This window comes from Artemia franciscana, chromosome 18 (assembly GCF_032884065.1).
Source record: "Artemia franciscana chromosome 18, ASM3288406v1, whole genome shotgun sequence".
NCBI lineage: Eukaryota > Metazoa > Arthropoda > Branchiopoda > Anostraca > Artemiidae > Artemia > Artemia franciscana.
In genome coordinates this window covers 32,984,554-33,003,840 of record NC_088880.1, presented here as the reverse complement: position 1 = coordinate 33,003,840, position 19,287 = coordinate 32,984,554, and the positions used below count along the sequence as shown (strand labels likewise).

At 36.2% G+C, this 19,287-nt stretch overlaps 1 protein-coding gene across 1 annotated transcript in view; it reads right to left on the bottom strand.

Moving 5' to 3' along the window:
- LOC136038893 (E3 ubiquitin ligase Rnf121-like) overlaps window positions 1-18,567 on the bottom strand; it is a 39,191-nt gene extending 20,624 nt beyond the window's left edge. The window contains exons 1-3 of the mRNA XM_065722369.1: window positions 18,327-18,567; window positions 9,212-9,291; window positions 323-461 (exon numbers count right to left, since the gene is read on the bottom strand). Coding sequence (XP_065578441.1) covers window positions 323-461; window positions 9,212-9,291; window positions 18,327-18,374 — 267 coding nt within the window. The 5' untranslated portion in view covers window positions 18,375-18,567. The remainder of the gene's footprint in view (window positions 1-322; window positions 462-9,211; window positions 9,292-18,326) is intronic.
- Window positions 18,568-19,287: the final 720 nt, after the last annotated feature.

Genomic DNA, 19,287 nt, shown 5'->3' with positions numbered 1-19,287 from the left:
GTTGTAGTAATGATAATTAACGACTAAAAATTAATAATTAACAGTATTAGTAACAATAACAATAATTTAATAGCAATAAAAGAATAAACGCAATACTTTGTTGGGCTTATCGAACCATTTTTGATAATGGCTATTACGTTATGCAACAAAGCTTTGAAGAAGAAGAAAAAAACTTAACATGACTTAAGAATACTGGAAATATTTAAGAATACTTTAGAGTGCTAAACATACTGTGTTATAAGCAGACTTAATCTGTCGGTAAATAATAAAGCTTGGTTAAGAAAGAACTCATCAGGATATAGTAACAATAAAGAGGTATTACTCGATAAGACCTGTAATGTCTCTTCCTCCATTCTATCAATATGAACTGTCCTGCGATCAAGCTGAAAATCAGTATTAAAAACATTTCTAGATGCATAGCTTCATGGCCTTTATGTGCAACTCTGAGGGATTCACGCTCTCTGAAATAAAACATCTTATATTAGAACTAAGAAAGAATCAGAATACACTTCGAATTAAAGGTTCAGCAAAGTCACTAACTTTTCACCTAGTTGGGTCCAAAACTGCCCCTAGTGAACTGTCTGCAAATATATTTAAATGGATACAAAGCCCAAAGACTTTATTAAGCCATTAAATAAAAAAAACAAGTTTTTTCAACTGAAAGTAAGGAGTGACATCAAAACTTAAAACGCACAGAAATTACTTCGTATATGAAAGAGGCTGCTTCCTCATCAACGCCCCGCTCTTTACGCTAAAGTTTTTTACTGTTTTAGAAAGAAGAATTGAGAGAAAGAGTCAAACTTTAGCGTAAAGAGCGGGGCGTTGATGAGGAAGCAGCCTCTTTCATATACGAAGTAATTTCTGTGCGTTTTAAGTTTTGATGTCACTCCTTACTTTCAGTTGAAAAAACTTGTTTTTTTTATTTAATTTCTGAACGTTTTTGAATCAATGCATGTTTTGATTTTGGCTCTCCGCAGAGGAATAATCAAAACGAAATTTGCATATTTTTTTTTTTTTTTTTTGGCTCAATGGCTTTCTCATAATTTTGATCGAATGATTTTGAGAAAAAAGAGCGGGGGACGAAGCCTGGTTGCCCCTCGATTTTTTGGTTAATTAAAAAGGCAACTAGAACTTTTAATTTTTTACGAATCTTTTTATTGGTAAAAGATTTACGTAACTTATAAATTAGCTTACGTAAAGAACTTTTGTATTCTCATGTTTTTATTACATATATGAGGGGATTCGCCCCATCGTCAGTACCTCGCTCTTTACACTAAAGCTTAAATTTTATCCCAATTCATTAAGAATGACCCCCTGAATCACAAAAGCCGTAGAATAAGTAGTTGAAATTACCGAAAATACTTTAGCGTAAAGAGCGAGGTATTAGAAGGAGGTGAGCCCCTCATATGGGTAATAATTTCTGTTTGTTTTAAGTTTTATTGCTGTTCCTTACTTCCAGCTGAAAAAGCTTTTTCACTTTTATTTTTTAATTGTTTTTTTTTAAATAATGCTAGTAAATCCTGCTCTCCCTTCATGGAAATTTTCTTCTCCCATTACAAATTCTCGAAGGAAAGTTCCCCTAGCATATCCCCCTCTTCTCAACCCCTCCCCCAGACCAAAACAATCCTCCTGAAAACGCCTGTATACTTCCCAATAACCATTACTATATGTAAGCACAGGTCAAAGTTTGTAACTTGTTGCCCCTCCCACGGAGACTCTGGGGGAGTAAGTCGTCCCCAAAGACATAGTTATAAGGTTTTTCGACTACGCTGAGTAAAATGGCTATCTCAGAATTTTGATCCGTTGACTTTGGGAAAATAATTAGCGTGGGAGGGGGCCTAGGTGCCCTCCAATTTTTTTGGTCACTTAAAAAGGGCACTAGAACTTTTCATTTCCGTTAGAATGAGCCCTCTTGCAACATTCTATGACAACTGGGTCGATACGATCACCCCTGGGGAAAAAAAAAAACAAAAAAACAAAAAAACAAAAAAACAAATAAACACGCATCCGTGATCTGCCTTCTGGCAAAAAATGCAAAATTCCACATTTTTGTAGATAGGAGCTCGAAACTTCTACAGTAGGGTTCTCTGATACGCTGAATCTGATGGTGTGATTTTCGTTAAGATTCTATGACTTTTAGGGGGCGTTTCCCCCTAATTTCTAAAATAACGCAAATTTTCTCAGGCTCGTAACTTTTGATGGGTAAGACTAAACTTGATGAAACTTATATATTTGAAACCAGCATTAAAATGCGATTCTTTTGATGTAGCTAATGGTATCAAAATTCCATTTTTTAGAGTTTTGGTTACTATTGAGCCGGGTCGCTCCTTACTACAGTTCGTTACCACGAACTGTTTGAAACACTGTTGAGGCATCAAATTCTTCCCAATTGGCCTTAGACCGGGTCAGCGCTCCTCGCGGAGCTTTTTATCATTAGTCCCACCAACTTCACCATCATCATTTTTGTCGACAAATAAATGCACATGACAAAATGTACTCAAACTATTTATTTATACTCACAACACAAGGTTCATCCGTCATAACTTTAGTTGGAAAGAATAAAGTTTCAATCTACTACAAAATACTCTTTGAACAGTGTATACTTTGGTCTGGTCTGATGGGCATTTTCAGTGATAAAATATTGATGATACTGAGGAACGAGGAGACTTTTGGGAGCTAATCCGCTTGGCGTCTCTGAACCCGAATAACAAGAATTTTAGAATAGCCAGGTGATAACCTCCCCTAAGGTAACAAGCTGGGGCTAAGGAATACCACATGTCACATTGTAACAACCATATATCTTTACTTTAAAGAAGAAAGGGAAATAAAGAATACACAGCAGATGACCATACCTATAGCGACCATAGCGAAGAGGGGGACATTGGAATTACCTCTACCCTTTACTATTCTGAAATATCCCAACGAGGTAATAGTTTGTAAAAATCTATAAATTAGGCTTAAAACTTACATTGTCCCCGAAATACATGATAAACAACTTGCAGGGGAAACAGTCCCACATGTTCCCCCAACACTCCCTGAAAGTTCAAAAAAGTAGCCTATAAGAGTTGAAAACTTTCTTATATTGACCTAACATCCTTGTCTATTGAAAAAGAAATTTTGGTATTAAAATAGGGAATAGAATCTTTCAAATATTAGAAAGCAAACAGATAAAAACCGCTTCATTGAACCCAAAATTAAAAGTAGATATCCTTCTAGAGGATAGTACATGATCTTGCACGGTAATTTACGAATTTCGGACTTCAGGAACCCACAGTCCTTGTCTGTGTCCGTATATTTCAGCCCGAAGTTTCTATCCCTATGTGCATGGAGCAAACCTAATGTGCACAATGAGAAAGTCATTAAAAGACTGCCGTGGGGAAAAGCGATGATTAATCAATCGAATATAAGTACTGGTAAGTTCAAAGAGGGGTTTGAATGGCGGGGGGAGGTGTCTCACCTAAAACCGTTTTTATTGTTCTTTTTATGATTCTTTATATTTTCACGTGTTTTTGTGTTTACCAATCTGCTTCTATTATCAACTTTTGCGCTTTCGTTTCGACATTATATCAGATCAGTTAGAGATAATCCAACAAACTCAACAAACCATCAAGGGAGTTAAATAAAAGGTAGGTTGGATTTTTTTTTTAAGTTTGTAGAGTCCCATCAGAGACATTTTGATGGAACGTCACATCTAATCATAGATGATTGGCTCTGGCAAAGATGCGTTGTACTCGATGCAGAAAACGAGCACTTTGCAAGGAGCCGGTTGATAGAGAGAGCAAAATGACAGGAAAAGTACTACTGATTAGTTCTTTTTGGTTCGGAATTTTACAGGACCCTGAATTGTTACCTGCACAATTGTCAATACGCTTTTGGGACTGCACCACTGTATCCCTGATCTTGAGATCTGTTATATAAAATAACATAACAGTAATTAAAAGGAGGGCGAAACATAAAGTTATTACTTCACTCATTGTTGAACAAATAAAATTTCAAATGGGGATAAGCCGTTTATTAGACAGCGAAAACAGATCCAAAAAATATCTGGATATTTGGATCATATGCATCAGTGATCTTTAGCAGCAGAAAACTACAGTATTAAAACTAAAACAACCGATAATTACACAGAGCAAAATAATTACCTTCGGGTAATAAATAGTTTCGAATTCACTGGGTAGATCTATCTGAGAGAGTTCATTAACAGCGTTCATTCAAAGTCTTGAGTTGTAAATTTTTCTCCTTTATTTTCGCCTAAATGTACATTTAAATTTTCATTCAACTTACATTTAGGCAATATTATGAATTCAGTTCCATTTTGAATTCAGTTCATGTTGAATTCAGTTCAAGTCAAAATACTCAGCATTTTTTGTGTAATCCTTTTTATGAAATATTGTTTTGAATTAAGCTCGTGTGTTTTATGAAAACAATTAACAGATTCACTCAGTAGTCCATGACAGAATCAACCAGAAGAAGAATAATTCGTTTATTGCCCCTCCCCCTTTAAACCTCATAAAAATCTGTTGATGTTCACAAAGGAAAATGGGGTTGCTCTCTTGAGCTTTACGAGTGAAGGATTATTGAAGGATACCTGAATCCATCTCCATTCTCCCCTCCCTGTGATGCCTTTTTTACCTGTGTGTAAGTAGTTTTGTTTTTGCTCATTAGTGTTTACAGCCTGTATTAAGACAAAAAAAAAGAGTGAAAACCCATAAATATATTAGCCAACAGAGGACTTAAAGGAGCACCCATGCCCAAGCGGGAATCAAATTCATTTTGTTTCGGTTTTAGAGACGAATTTAGCGAGCAGATTTTTGGTTTGCTTATGAGTTCTTCTCTAAGTCTTCTTTCGGAAAATCCGTGACGTATGTCGTTGCACTGAAACGTACGCCATTCAAAGTTCCCTTCTAGTTCCTTGTATCCAATATAAACTTATGGATGAAGCATTATACATATGTGTCTTTAAGTCCATTACTTGATCATTTCAGCAGGTTTGATAAAAATTAAAATCTAAATTCAAGTTAGAGGAGAAAAGGCTCCCTTTTTTGGGTGATTTGTTAATAAAAGAAGGAAATCGACTGCTTTTCTCAATCTATAGAAAACCAACTTATAATGATCGATATTTAAACTTCCACTCATGCTACCTAGTTACAGTAAAGAAAAAATAGTTATTTCATTGATTGTTAGAGTTGTTAGAACTTGTTACCCTGGGTATCTAGATTCTGAACTATTGTACTCGAGGGACATATTATTCTACAATGTTTATCAAATTAAATTTATAGTTCAAATAATAAAAAAAGGCCAAAGAAACCATGAAAACAATATGGAGCCTCAGACTTGAATTTTTAAAATGTTGATAAGCTATGTCTCTTTAGTTTAAATACCACGCCTTGGTTAAAAACTTAAACATAATATTGAAAACTTTTCAAATCAGATAAGCTTTTTTGTTAGTTTTCTAAATTCTGGCAAAGATTGACCTTGTTGCAATTTAGGGAGCAGAGGGTATAGGATTCCCTGCTTCTGTTGTAATTTCTACATTGGTCAAAATCCAAAACAATTTGCGAAATGACTTATTGGGCCCGTGGTTCTATAGTGGTAATCTTTGATGGTAACGCGATGGTTCTATAGGGGAACCTTTAACCCACGGCAACAGTGGGCCCCGTGGCAACCTTTGATGGGTAACTGAAAACTTAATAATTTACATACACTCTGAAGAAAAACCAATTCTTTATTCATGTATAAATATTATTGTCAAAAGTTGGTTAATTTGATTTCAAGTTACTAATATCCTCATTATTCCTTATTTATGGTTTGTTAACACTAATTGTTTGAAAATAATCAACCAAATTCATCAGAGAAAACACATTTGTGGTACAAGTCTTGCTTTCGCAGGGCTCAGAATGATTCCTGCTCTTAGAAAATGGACTTGACGACCTGTCAAGGGATTTTTAGGGGGTGAAAAAAGGGACCAATAGGGACCAAAATGGGGAGAGATTTTGATTCCCATTCATGGTGAAAACATTCCTTTGCTCACGAATCAGAAGCATTGGCCAAGTCACCCTAAGAATCATCATATTCATGAAACTCGGAAGGAGTTCATTTTCCGTGGAGACAGGTCAGTTGTCTTTGTTTTTTCATTTTTTTTGTTTGTTCAAACTTTCAAAAATGTTTATTTAAAAAAAAGAAGCAACTTCAAGACTAGAAATGGTTCGGTTTTGCAATGATTCCTCAAGTCAGTCTAGCTCTTTTTTGCTAGAGATGTCAACTAGGTTCAGCTCCCTTTCTTTCTCTTGGTCTTGGGCGCTTCATTCTCTTGGTCTTGTTCTTCTGCCGTGCTCTCCACATAGTCTTGGTATTTTGACCAAGTCAATCTAGCCAAAATCAACAACTCTTTGGGAATAGGAAAACTTTCGGATTTGCCTCCATGTCTGTTGAATTTGTCAATAACACACAACTTTACGTTCAGGACTCTTTCTGACATGGAAGCTCTATTCGGTAGAAGAAGTCTTCCCGAGAGTGAAAAACCCCTTTCTACGTAAGCACTTTCATGCAATAATGTCAACCCAGCTTATACAAACTTCGACAAAAGCGTATATTTTTGCCCACCAAAAGGCCTGTCGTAGAGAAAATTTGATGCCAGTAATGGCCAACGCATGATGGCGTTGGTTCTACTACGTTCTCGGCTTTTAGTAATATCAACTCACTTCTAACATCATCAACACTTACTCCTACTGGGGTTTCTTGAGTCTGCCCAACTATATCTGTCAAATTTCTACCTCTTTCCATTTCCGTGGGAGCCAGCCACTAAAGCGTTTCTAGAAGGCTATTAGAAGAGATGGGGCATTTCTTGATCAAGTGTTTAGCAGCTGCCTTTAAATGCTTTCATATAATTTGACAGAACTTTTGTTTTTCTCCTAAGATGAGTTTCTGAGCATCTAATGCAAGCTTAACCTGATCACCAACACTAGTGTTCTTCAAATAGTTGTCCAAGTTTAAGCAAACTGGCAGAAATTTCATCAGCAGACATAAGAATGTCAGGTTTCAGAAGTCTCACCAAAACAATGAGAAGTATGTTTTACAGATCAGCGTGAAGAGCGTGGGTTTATTCTTCTAAAACGCTGCTGCACATTTCATAAAAAGCTCAGACAATGGATAGATAAATTCGAGTTCTCCAAGCATATATTTCCTTTTTAGGTAGCTTGCAATCTTTAGGTACTTTGTTGACCTTGACGATTCTTCGAATGTTTTTTTGGACATAATGCGAATAATACTCCAAGAATACTGGCCACTGATCAATTGCTCAGCAAACAGCAAGACCCAATGTCAGCCACCTTGTTGAGATGTTGGAAATGAAACTATTGTATCCTTCGAAAATCCTTGCATTTTGCAGACAAGCCAAGGAAAAAACACCTCAAGATGACAACAAAGTTGGATGACTCCTCTAAATTCCTGGAGCCCTTCCATGAATGTGTTGTGTGCAACATGGATGTTACACATTCCAATGTTTGCGAGCTCTTTTGAAGACTTTTTCTTCTTTAATCCATTTATTTGCAACCAAACCTATTGACATTAGGCCCATTGCTATCTATCATTATTAGTCTTCAATATGTAAATTCTTGCTGCCAATGCATGACATTAGTTTTTTTTTTACAATGTCCTCATCATATATAACTGGATGGTGGTTCACAACTTGATCTCTTAAAGAGGACCAAAAGGATACTCTGGTCAGTAGGTCTTTTTTTCCTTCATTGTCTGCATCTTTGTCATATTCAATAACAAATTGAGCTTCACCCATGTCCTTCATAAGATTCCGTTTAAAGTATGGGTGAAGTACATAGCTTTTTCACACTCATCAACATCCCAGGTGCGAGCTTACCAGGAAACATACCTTAAAAGACATCAATGATTCCATCAAACAAGACTGCAAACATCAAATCTTGCAAGGAATTTAGCCTAGCGAACCTGCACAACAGATTGTTACCATAACAGATAAAGATGGATGGCAACTTGTTTCTTATGCTTGCCCAACAAAATGTGCTGATTCAAGATGTAAAAGTCTTTACAACAAATAAAGTTTTTCTTACATATTTTGCAGTACAAAGAAAACTCATCATCACCAATCCTACCCCAATTGTTTATCTTTCTGTCACTCATGTCTCTTTTAGTTAATCAGGAGCAACAAAATTTGCAGTTGCAAATTGTTTCCCTAAATAAACTTGAGAAAATTGAAAGACAGGTATTGAACTCATATTGAACAATATGAAAAGACTCAATATTGAACTCATGGTACCCTCCTCTTCTCACTCATCCTAATATTAGTTTATACGCTAACATTTAGAGGGAAAGAATATATAATTTGTAGCATTGGAATATAGGTCAATTCAAACAAATTCATACTGGTACAGTTCATTTTGTGAATCTACAGGAAATTATCTATCCTTGTACGTTACCATGATATGACCAATCCATCCTGCCCACCATATAGGCCAACATTACTGTCCTTGAAAGGTATGACAATATAACCCACCTATCACACCCACCATATAGGCTAAATTTTGTGCTGTTATTAGCTGCCAATGTTTACAACAGTTAATAGACACTTAGGCAACAGACAAAGTTCCCACTGTTTTGTTGCTTCTTTGTGAGCTACACCAGCATAACCACAAGACCATTACAATCAGATTTGTGGAGAAGCTATATTACCTAAAGTAAGTCTCTCAAATATATAATGCTACAGTTTTAAAATATAACATGCTCGCAAATAGGGAATTTTAGGGACTCTAGGGGGAGTTAAGGGACTTTCTGCATGAAAAGGGACTTGGAAGGGACTTCAACCCAAAAAAAGGGACTTTTAGGGGCTAATTCCGAGCCCTCCTTATGGCATTTCACTGTTCTTCATGACAAACTTTTCTCCCTGGATTCAAGTTTATAATGCTTTCTTCGCTTTAATTTGTTTTCCTTTCTTTGTGTAGTACTCAAATGTTTGCATCTCCAAGTGAAGTCACTTGGGGGAATTTTGAAATATACATTATTTTAGTTTTACTGTTTAAACACGTTTTTTTGTAAAAAAAAAAAGAACAACAGCAAATCCCCCTACAATCCCCCTGCATTTACAATCCCCCAGTTTTTACAGGCCATGATACTCTTGTGGAAACTAATGTCTTCAACAAATCTCTGATCTTTATTTCTTTCTAACAAATCTAAAGGAACTTACCTAACTCTCTCATGATAAGCATGAAGTCCATTGTGCAGTTTTGTAAGATTTTCAGATTCCACCAACACAACCTGAGGATCCTAAAAAGAAAACAGAGTTTTATTTTGAAAAAAAAACTGAGAATTCATTTTTATTAGCTATTACGAAGTGCAGTGAGCCTAATGGTTTAATAAAGCAATATTAATGAGCCTAATGGTTTAATAACCTATTAATACAGTGAGCTCAAGCTGGTCTGATTTCCCTATAGACATTTATTGAAACATCATTCATAATCGGATTATTTTCATTTGTTGGCTAATTGATAGTTTTGGTATTTGAGTGCAAATTCCCTTGGGACTTAGTGATTTATTAAGCAAAGAGATTTTCGTACAAGGACTTAAGAACTTGAATATATTTCAATGACATATTATCTGGAATAGCCATGTCGGAGAAATTAGTTTGGAATGCGATTTTGAACTTTTTAAATCGTGCTCGAAAAGCTGGAAATAAGAGTGACGAGATAAGTCGTAAAGCATGCGAGTTTTTTTTTTACAAAGGATGATATAATCAAGGCTAAGGAGATACTGTGGTCTTCTGCTCACTACACCAATAGAGTGTCAATTAAAAAAAGTGCCGAAGACAAAATTAACGAAATGTTAAAGGTACTTGAACTTTGTGAGCAACGTAAGGTTGAGCTGCCAGTCTTTGTGATAGTAGAACCTGACGAAGTCCCTATCTGTCCTGGTGAGATAGCTGCGGTAATCACCAGAAAAGTTACAGAAGTTTGTAATAAGCTAGACAATTTCATGAATAAGGACCCTCCCGCCCCCTCGATTGTTCCTACAGTTACTGAAACAAAGCCCTCATATGCAGTGGTACTCAAGAACTTGCCCTCTGACCTCACGAAGTCCGATTTGAGGAAAGACTTTTTGCAAAAAATGTGTGGCAGAGAGTGCTCTAAAATTGTCGAAGTTCAGCCCAGAAAAGATAATTGGCGAGTTGTTACAGCTAGCAAGGCTGATGCAGAAACTCTTGTCGGGGTCTTTCAGAACGGTGATAAATCTCTTTCTGCAACAATCAGGAGCCCCTCTCACCTCGGTATTGCTCGATTTGTCCCCAGCAATATAAATGACGATGAACTTCGCGCACTGATTCCTAAATGTGTCAGTTCAAGACAGATTGGCAACACCCGCTCGTTTCGATTGAAATTTGAAACCAAAGTTGATCTTATGAATGCCATAAAAAATCCCCCAGTCATAGATTATGAGAGGATCAAAGTGGCTGAGCATCTCTCCCTCCCGGTAAGATGTTTCAAGTGTCAAGCTTACGGACATATATCCAGTAGCTGCAAAAATGAAGTTATTTGCGCAGTCTGCGGTGACCATGGTCATTCAAGCTCCAAAACATCTCCTTGTCAAAGGCCCAAGAAGTGTGCATTGTGCAAATCACAGGATCATCCCTGTTACAGCTTCAAATGTCCAGTCGCCCAAGGACTTTTAAGTAAAGTTAAGTCAGCATAATGGCTCGAGCCTTAAGTCTCTTATCATGGAATATCAATGGCAAAGTGGTTGACAAAGGCCTAGTCCTCTCTGAACTTTTAAGTACAAATGAAATAATTTTTCTGCAAGAACATTTTTTGTCTCATGAAAGGAAAAATTTACTCAGCATTTCACAGAATTCTTATCTTTTATTTCACCCAGCGAAAATGAATAAGAGCCGTGGCCGACCTTCAGGCGGATTAGCTATTATTTCACAATTTCCCGTCAATCTCCTTGAGTCGAATGACCATTTCATTGCTGCCGAGTTTTCGGACCTAATCTGTATAAACGTTTACCTGCCAACTAATTACTGCTCTTCGCAATCAGAGAATAAATTCATAAATGCTTGCAAAAAGCTAGCGAGTTTTGTGAAGGGAGTTTCAAAGCGTCCAAATGCTCGAGTTTTGATTGCAGGAGACTTTAATTGTGACTTAACAGACAGTTCATCGCCAAGAACCCAACTCCTTCTGAATTCCCTCCCCCCTTCCTACTCAGTTGCTGACAAAAGAGAAACTTTCACGTTTATTGGTGTCCTGTCAGCGACTTCTAACCTTGATCATTTTATTGCATCTTTCCCCTGTGAAACTGTCAAGGTAATTTGTGATGGCTTTTATTCGGATCACCTTCCAATAAAGTTGAAAATAAATGATTCATTTCATGCCCCTAAACAGCCAGATAAAAAGTGGTTTTATATAAAAGACTGGAAAGAAGTTAACCGCGAGATGTTTCGTTTTGAATGTGACAGAATATTAAATAAAATAAAGGTGCCCTTTCATTTGTTGTGCACGCGCTCTGGCCTTAGTGAAAAAGAAATAGCCATCGGACTTACCACCTATCCAGCTGAAATTAACCATGCATTAAAGTGTGCTGAAGCTTCAGCTGTACCGTGCAAGCGTATTAGGAAAGGCTCTCAAGTTCAGGGTTGGTCAAAAAACCCTTCCCTTATTTCTGCGTGCGAGTCTTCTAAAATTTGGCTGAATATTTGGAGGGATTGCGGCAGGCCTAAGTCTGGGACTATAAATGGTCTGCGGCTACGTTCTAAACGTTTTTTTGCTAAAGTGTTAAGAAAACATAAGGTTGATCTTATTGAGAAAAACGCTCATAAAATTGCAGAGAACCCTTCGAAGCTCTGGAAAAAATTTGAACGCTCTTGTGAACACATTAGTGCAAATAATATCCTGAGCCTGAGTGGATAAATTATTATAAGCATGAGCTTTCTTCTCCCGATCCTGCTCTTGAGTCAAAATTTGAAAAAAAATTAAGTGCTTGCCTGAAGAAACACGAACCCTCGACATTTATTATTAAGCCAAGTGATGTATTGTTTTATTGTCAAAAACTAAAGAAAAGAAATTCCGCGGGAGTTGATGGAATTACTGCCAGACATTTTGATTATGCAAGTGCTCTTCTTTTTAATCATTTATCTCTACTTTTTCAAATGTCTATTGAAAACAGACTTGTTCCTTATCAATTTACAGTTGGTCAAATAACCCATATCCCGAAAAAAGGCAAAAAGGATTTTACTTTGTGTAATTCGTTCCGACCTAAAACAGTTTCTTGTACTATTTTTAAATTGTTTGAGTCAGTTATTTTGGATGAAATTGTTTCTAAATGTTATATCCCACCCCACCAGTTTGGTTACCAAAAAGGTATTAGCCGGGAGCATGCCCTTTTTGTTTTAATGAATGTTCTTGCTGATGCAGAAAGAAGTAGATCCCATATTATCCTTTGTGCTTTAGATGTTGCTCGTGCTTTCGACTCTTGTATTTTTTCCCAAGTTTTATTTGAAGCGTATAAAAGAGGGGTAAATTTTTGTATAGTGAAGTGCCTTCTGTATATGTACCATCGCCTTAAGGCGAAGTTAAAGGGGGGATCTTCCCTTTTTGATATTTTGAAAGGAGTCCGTCAAGGTGGCCTTACCTCACCTTCTTTATTTAATAACTCTGTTTTAAATGCCCAAAATTCTGTTAATTTTAGTTGTATTCACCGTGGATTTAACTTGTCTTTAATAACTTTTGCAGATGACGTTTTGAATCTAAGCAGTACTTTTAGTGGATGTGAAAACGCGTTTAATCAGCTTTATAATGAATATAAAAATATTGGGCTTTCTTTCAATGTTGATAAAACTGCTGTTGCAGCTTTCAATTTTAAAGAGACAAATGGCCCTATTTTTTTGTCTTTAGCTAATGTTCATGTCCCCCTTTCTCAAAAATTAGTTTACCTTGGAATGCCTATTGGAAAAAATATGAAAGAAACTGTGAATTTATCCTTTGAACTTTTGAAGAAAAAACTGAGAATTGCTTATGCTTCAATTGCATCTAATATTAAACATATTGATAAATTAAATCTTGCGAAAATTTATAATAGCCTAGTTGTACCTCATCTCCTTTCTCTTTGTCCGGTTTGGCAGTTTTTTAGTGAACCTCAGAAACTATCTGTTCATAGAGTATATTTTCGTTATGCTAAATTCCTTCTCAGTTACCCTCCTTGGACTAGAAATAGTTACTTAGTGAACAAATTCCGCCTAGTTTCTCCTACATCTATTATTGATAAAAGGCTTCATGATTTTCGTTCTTCTATGTCGATAGTGTCTCACCCATGGTCAGCATTACTTATTTAATTGTTTGATTGTGTTGACTTGTATTTATTTGTACCTTTTTTTTCTCTCTTATTACTCCATCTTAAGGGCATTCCGCCCTCTTTTTGCAGATGGGTTATAAATAAATTGAATTGAATTGAATAATTAAGTTATACTAATGCTAATTAAGTTATACTAATTAGGCAAACCTAAAAACTACAGAAAGCAAAGCCAACTCAAGTCAGTTAACTGCATTCTTATCCCCCCCCCCCCATATGCCTGGATATAGCCCTAAACTAAGTGGCGTAATTTCATCAGAATCCACAATGAGAGGAGAGCTTGGAGCAAATGTTCCCAAATCAAGTAAAAATGACAGTAAAAACAGAAAATGAGCCAAACGTAAAAATATACTAAGGAAAACTGTCCTGTTTCTGTGGATGCTTGAATTATTCAGGCCTATCTTAGTTTTGACAAGATTTGACTAAGTTATGGGGGCATACAAAGGTCTGGGAGGAGCAGTTACCTCCCACAATGGGGGGTTAAAAATAATTCAAAATAGGCTATGTGTATTCAGATTGTCAAAAGAGTGTTTGTACAATATCCCAGGAAAACTCAGGGCATTATGCTGGACCTTAAGGCATGTTTTTTGGATATTTGACTAAATCAAAAGGCAAAAAGTGCATCCGGTTTTTTTCAAGGGGCATACCTATGAAATCTCCATGTGTGAAATTTCTTGTTTCAACATGTGTACCTGTAAACTGAATCAACTGTGATGAAACAACAACCAGAAAAATAAGTGATGGGTGGCAGAATGCATTGGAATTATATTATTTGGTCTATATCAAAACTTGATACCAACAACAGTTTTTCTCCTGCCACGCAGTAAACAATTGGTGGATCAAGGGGGAGGGAGATTTTTCATTGTGCCCTCTTTCCCTGTTTTTTCTTTTTTTTTACTCTTTTTTATGGAATGAATTTGTCAATTCAGTCAATCATTGGCACCCTTGTCACACACCCAAGATTTAGTCTATTGGAACCCTTGTCCCATTGTGCCTCCCTCAGGATTTTACTCTAGATATGCCCCTGGTAGTAAACCACTGAAACAGTCTCAGCACCCAATGATGAGGTTTTCAAGAAGTAATTAGATGTCAAATGGAATTATGTTCCCTGGAAGTACCAGTGACATGCATTTGATGTTCAACCATTGTAATCATTCAGTATGGAGCAATTAACAGACCAAGATGGATCTTAATTTGCACTGTAGTGCGAACTATAGTAATGCAGATAATGTATTTGTACATTAGGGGAGTTGTACACATTCGCAGTAGGAAGTAAACAGTAGGAAGTAATTCGCAGTAAACAGTACTGTTTACTAAGTACTAGGCTAGGTATCCTAGCCTAGGTGCAGGAAAGGAAAACAGTACTGGCTGCAGACTGCTCCAATTTTTGTATGTATATTTTATAACAAATACAGTATTTGGCCATAAAATGGCCCATAAGTTAACATGGATTCACCTGATGGTAAGACAGCAAACCTTATTGATTATGTTATTGTAAACCATAGACTGGCAGGATCAATACAAAATACTAGCATATATAGGAGTGCTGTTATTGATGTTAAAAGTAAAGATCACCATCTAATAGTGCCTAGGGTTAATTTAAAGCTAAAATTTTGGAAGGGTGACTACCTCCCAGGAAACTATGAATTATGATGTAGGTAGACTTCAGGATGAGAATTTGGGAGAAACTTTCCAGGAACAGTTGAATACTAACTTGAAAGTTTAAAATTTGACAATTTTAAACTTTAAAAATTGTCAAAAGATGAATTGTCAAAAGATAAAAAGATGAATGGAATAATTTTAGGAAAACAATTTATGAAGTTGCAGATGGTGTCTTAGGGAGGAAAGTTAGGACTACAGGTAGGAATATTAGTGAAAAAGCTTTATGTTTAATAGACAGGAGAAGGGGTTTGTATAAAAATTATCTGAGTAATAGATCATATAAAAACAATAGGAATTTAAAGAAAGTGGAGAAAGCATTGAAATATGAACTAAGGAGGTGTGAAGTGGAGGACATGGATAAAATTGCTGAGGATCTGGAACACACAGCTAGATGGTATAATAGTAAAATATTGCACTGGCATGTTAGTAAATTGAGAGGGAGTAGTCAATCTGGACTTGTCCCAGTTAAAGATAGGAACAGGTCCATGATTAGTGATAAGGAAAGAATTGAAGAGAGACAGGCAGAATATTTTGAGAATGTGCTAAACCAAGATAAAGTTTCAATGAAAGATATAGAGGAAAATAAAAGTCTGTGATACCTTGGATGTAAGGAAGATTTGTTTTGTGAGGAGGAATTAGCAACAATACTTAATGGATTAAAAAAAAAATAATAATAAGGATTCAGGTGCTGATAGTGTGGTTAATGAGTTCCTTAAATATGATGGCTCTGAGGTTAGAAATAAGTTACTGAAGATTATGAATTTGATTTTTGAAAAAGGGGAGGTACCTAGCAATTTTAGGAAAACCTTAATTAAATCACTATAGAAGAAATGTGATAAGAGTGAGTGTGGTAATTATTGAGTCATCAGTCTGATCCCTGTATGTAGCAATTTCCTTAATAATACAATAGTTTTTAGACTGAGAGATGCTGCAGATAATGTTATAAGAGAAGAACAGAGTGGTTTTAGAAAAAGTAGAAGATGTGTCAACAAAATTTTCACTCTTAGGTTAATAACTGAGAAGTGACTGAGCTATGAAACACCTTTGGGCTTCAGTTTTATAAATTATGAGCAAGCATTTGATTCTGTTGATGGAAGAGCTTTAGCAAAGATTTTATCCTTGTATGGTATACCAGAAAAATACATAAATATGATTGTATGAGAATAACACTGCTGCAGGTAAGGTAAAAATTGTGGTTAGCAGCTGGTTTTGTATATAATCAGGAGTTAAGCAGAGTTGTGTTTTACCCTTTTTATAAGGATGATTTTGATGGACTTTGTTGTAAGGAGCACAGGGAAGGCAATGGAAGACCCCAGAACCAAACAGAAAGGAAAAGCTCTCTTGGACTGAAAATATACTGATGATTTAATCATCCTAGATGAAAGTGCAATCAAATAAATGAACCTGGGTTGAGAGAGGTTGGTTGAGTTCAAGTTGAGTGTGCTAGAATAGGTTAAAAAATTAATGTTATGAAGACTAAGTCACTAAGGCTAGGAATAAGTGAAGATGAAAAGTTGGCATCAGGTAATGAAAAGATTGATTGGGTGGACAGCTTTACTTACAATGACAGCATCATTAATAAAGATGATGGGATCAGTGAGATATGAAAAGTAGAATAGCCAAGAATCAGGGTGTTTTCTCAAAACTAAAAAAAAATTAGAAGAATAGGAAGATAAGTCTGCAAACCAAGATCAGAATATCAGAAGCTACAGCAATGACAGTAGTCAGATATGACTCTGAAGCATGGGCACTTCAAAAGCACACACGAATTTGCTAGATGTTTTCCAAAGAAATTGCCAATGGATTGCTCCCAATATCCAGCTGACCAACCATATTTCAAACAGTAGGCTGTAAGAAAAGTATGGTTCAATCCTGCTTTCTAGGGCTATAATGAAAGGTTAAGATGACTAGGGTGTATCCTGCAGATGAAGGATGACAGATTGCCAAAGGTTGTCCTTTTCAGCCAACCATCTAGGGTCAAACAGAAAGCAGGTCATATGCAACAGAGGTGGATGTCATAAACAAAGAGTTAAGGGAAATGAGAACTTCCTGGGAGGGTGTAAAGAGCAAGAATCTGAACAGATTAGGATGGAGGAATGTGTGTAGCTGTATTAGCCAAGGGCAGCTTGGTGCTGTGGTGAGTTGTTAGTAGTAGTAGTAGTTAGTGGGGTGGGGGGAAAGTATTGTGGGGCTATAGGCAAGATGTGTTAGCTATGATTATTCTGCATGTTATGAAGTATGAATTGTTTTCTTAACATGTTTCCTTCTCTATAGGTGATTAACTAGGCATATACCAAAAAGGAATTAAGTGGAAACTTTCAGGGCATATTGAGGGGGATATACTCAAGTTGTAAAACAATGGGGCTTACAGTGGCATAATTTTGTCAAAATCCTGGGGGGGGGGCAAAATTGGAGCCAGTTTGCCCAAATGTAAGTGAAAATGATATTGAAACTGAAGAATGAGACACTTAGTAGGCCTACCATGAAAGTACTATAAAAGCACTGTAAAAACACTTTATAGTACTATAAAGTAAATATAGGCTATACTAAAGAAAACTGATCTGTTTCTGTTGATCCTTGAATTATGCAGACCTATGTTAGATTTGACAATATTTTTCAAGAAATTAAATTTCAGCTTGTTGGGCAAACTCAGGTCTGGGGAGAGGGGCAAATCAAGGTCTGAGAAGGGAAGTTGATGCCCCCCCTACCCCATAGCAAATTTCTCTCCTAGCTTAGAATTCTGTCAGCCCTATTGAGCCCAAAATATTATGGAGGTTTTCAAATCATTCCCCTGCAACCATCAAGCAATAGCATCATAGTAAAACTATTATTAAAACTGTTGTTAAATTTTTACAACGCATAAATAGTAAACATATTGCCATCTGGAGAAATCCTAGGATATTTTATGAACTTACCAAATTATGGATGCCCTAAATATGTTTCCTAACACAATATTTGGGCCCATTAGGAAGAATGGATTACAATTATCATGACAGCAACCATTAGCCTGTTGTTGGAAACAGTGGGGGTTTTAGGCCTGGGCAAGGGGGATGGCTCTCTCCCCCACTTTTCCTGACATTAAATACCTTTTATTTTATTTTTTTAAACTCTTGGCTTAGCCTATATCTTGCCCCCACCCCATAGATTATGAGGCCTAAAACTGCTAGGCTACTGGTTGGAAAGAATGATGATTGGGGATCAAAGGACAGGCAACTAGTGCTTTTTGCTCTTTAGTATTACCAACTTGCACAGAGAATACACGCTAGAAAAAAATATAGGCTACAAGTCTTTTGTTAACTTACATGTTGACCAGGGTCTACCAGCTGAGTATCATTGTCTGTTAAAGCCATGTTTATGAAATAAAAATAAAGCAGATATATCTCTTATAGAGTGAAGTTAGGTCCAAAAGGCTTTAAATTAAGCCTTGTAATTCTTGAAGTTTAATTTAAGATCTCAGAATTCATTTTTGATACTGAACTATACGAAAATAGGCGTAATGATTTCAAATTTCTAGGTTTATTATTATTTTATGTAGATTAGTAGATGAAAACTATCTTTTTAATCATGACAATTTTCTATTTTTTCTTTGGCAAATTATTGTACAGCCTGATTAGAAGTTGTCTTTGTCATATCAAATTAGAATTATACTAAACATGGTGCGAATTGATATGTTACTAAATGTTATTAAAGCCGACTAACGAATACAAGAACTTTCTAAACCGCAAGAAGTATATTAATGGTTGCCGTGATTTTGCATTGCCATTACACAACATAGCTACTTTAAGTAAAATATGAAATGGTTCAGTGTTGGTCTACTAAAAACAATACTTCAATAAGAAGTCTACGTTCTGACGGATCTTATGCAAAACCGGTTTGATAGGCCTACCTAGCCGATGTCAAACCACCTTTACAAACACTGAATAGCCCACTTATGCGATTTCACAAAAAACGGCTGTTTTTGCGTGATCCGTTAAATTTCCTACGTTTTTGCCGCAAATTTATGCATCACAACGGATCAACGGCTGTGTTAAAATATTTCTAATGAGTCTGAAAGGAGCACCCTAATTGTGAATTGAAAGCTATATTTAGCCATAAATTGTATGTAACTGAGAAACTAATCATGTCTATCACAAGTTTTCTATTAAGGGATGTATCCTTTCAGTCCAATATTTTAATGCTCGTGGCCTGAAGGATATTTCCAGGAAAATGAGCGTTAATGTTTCATTAGGCAAAGATGTCCTAAGCTAATACAAATTAGACTTT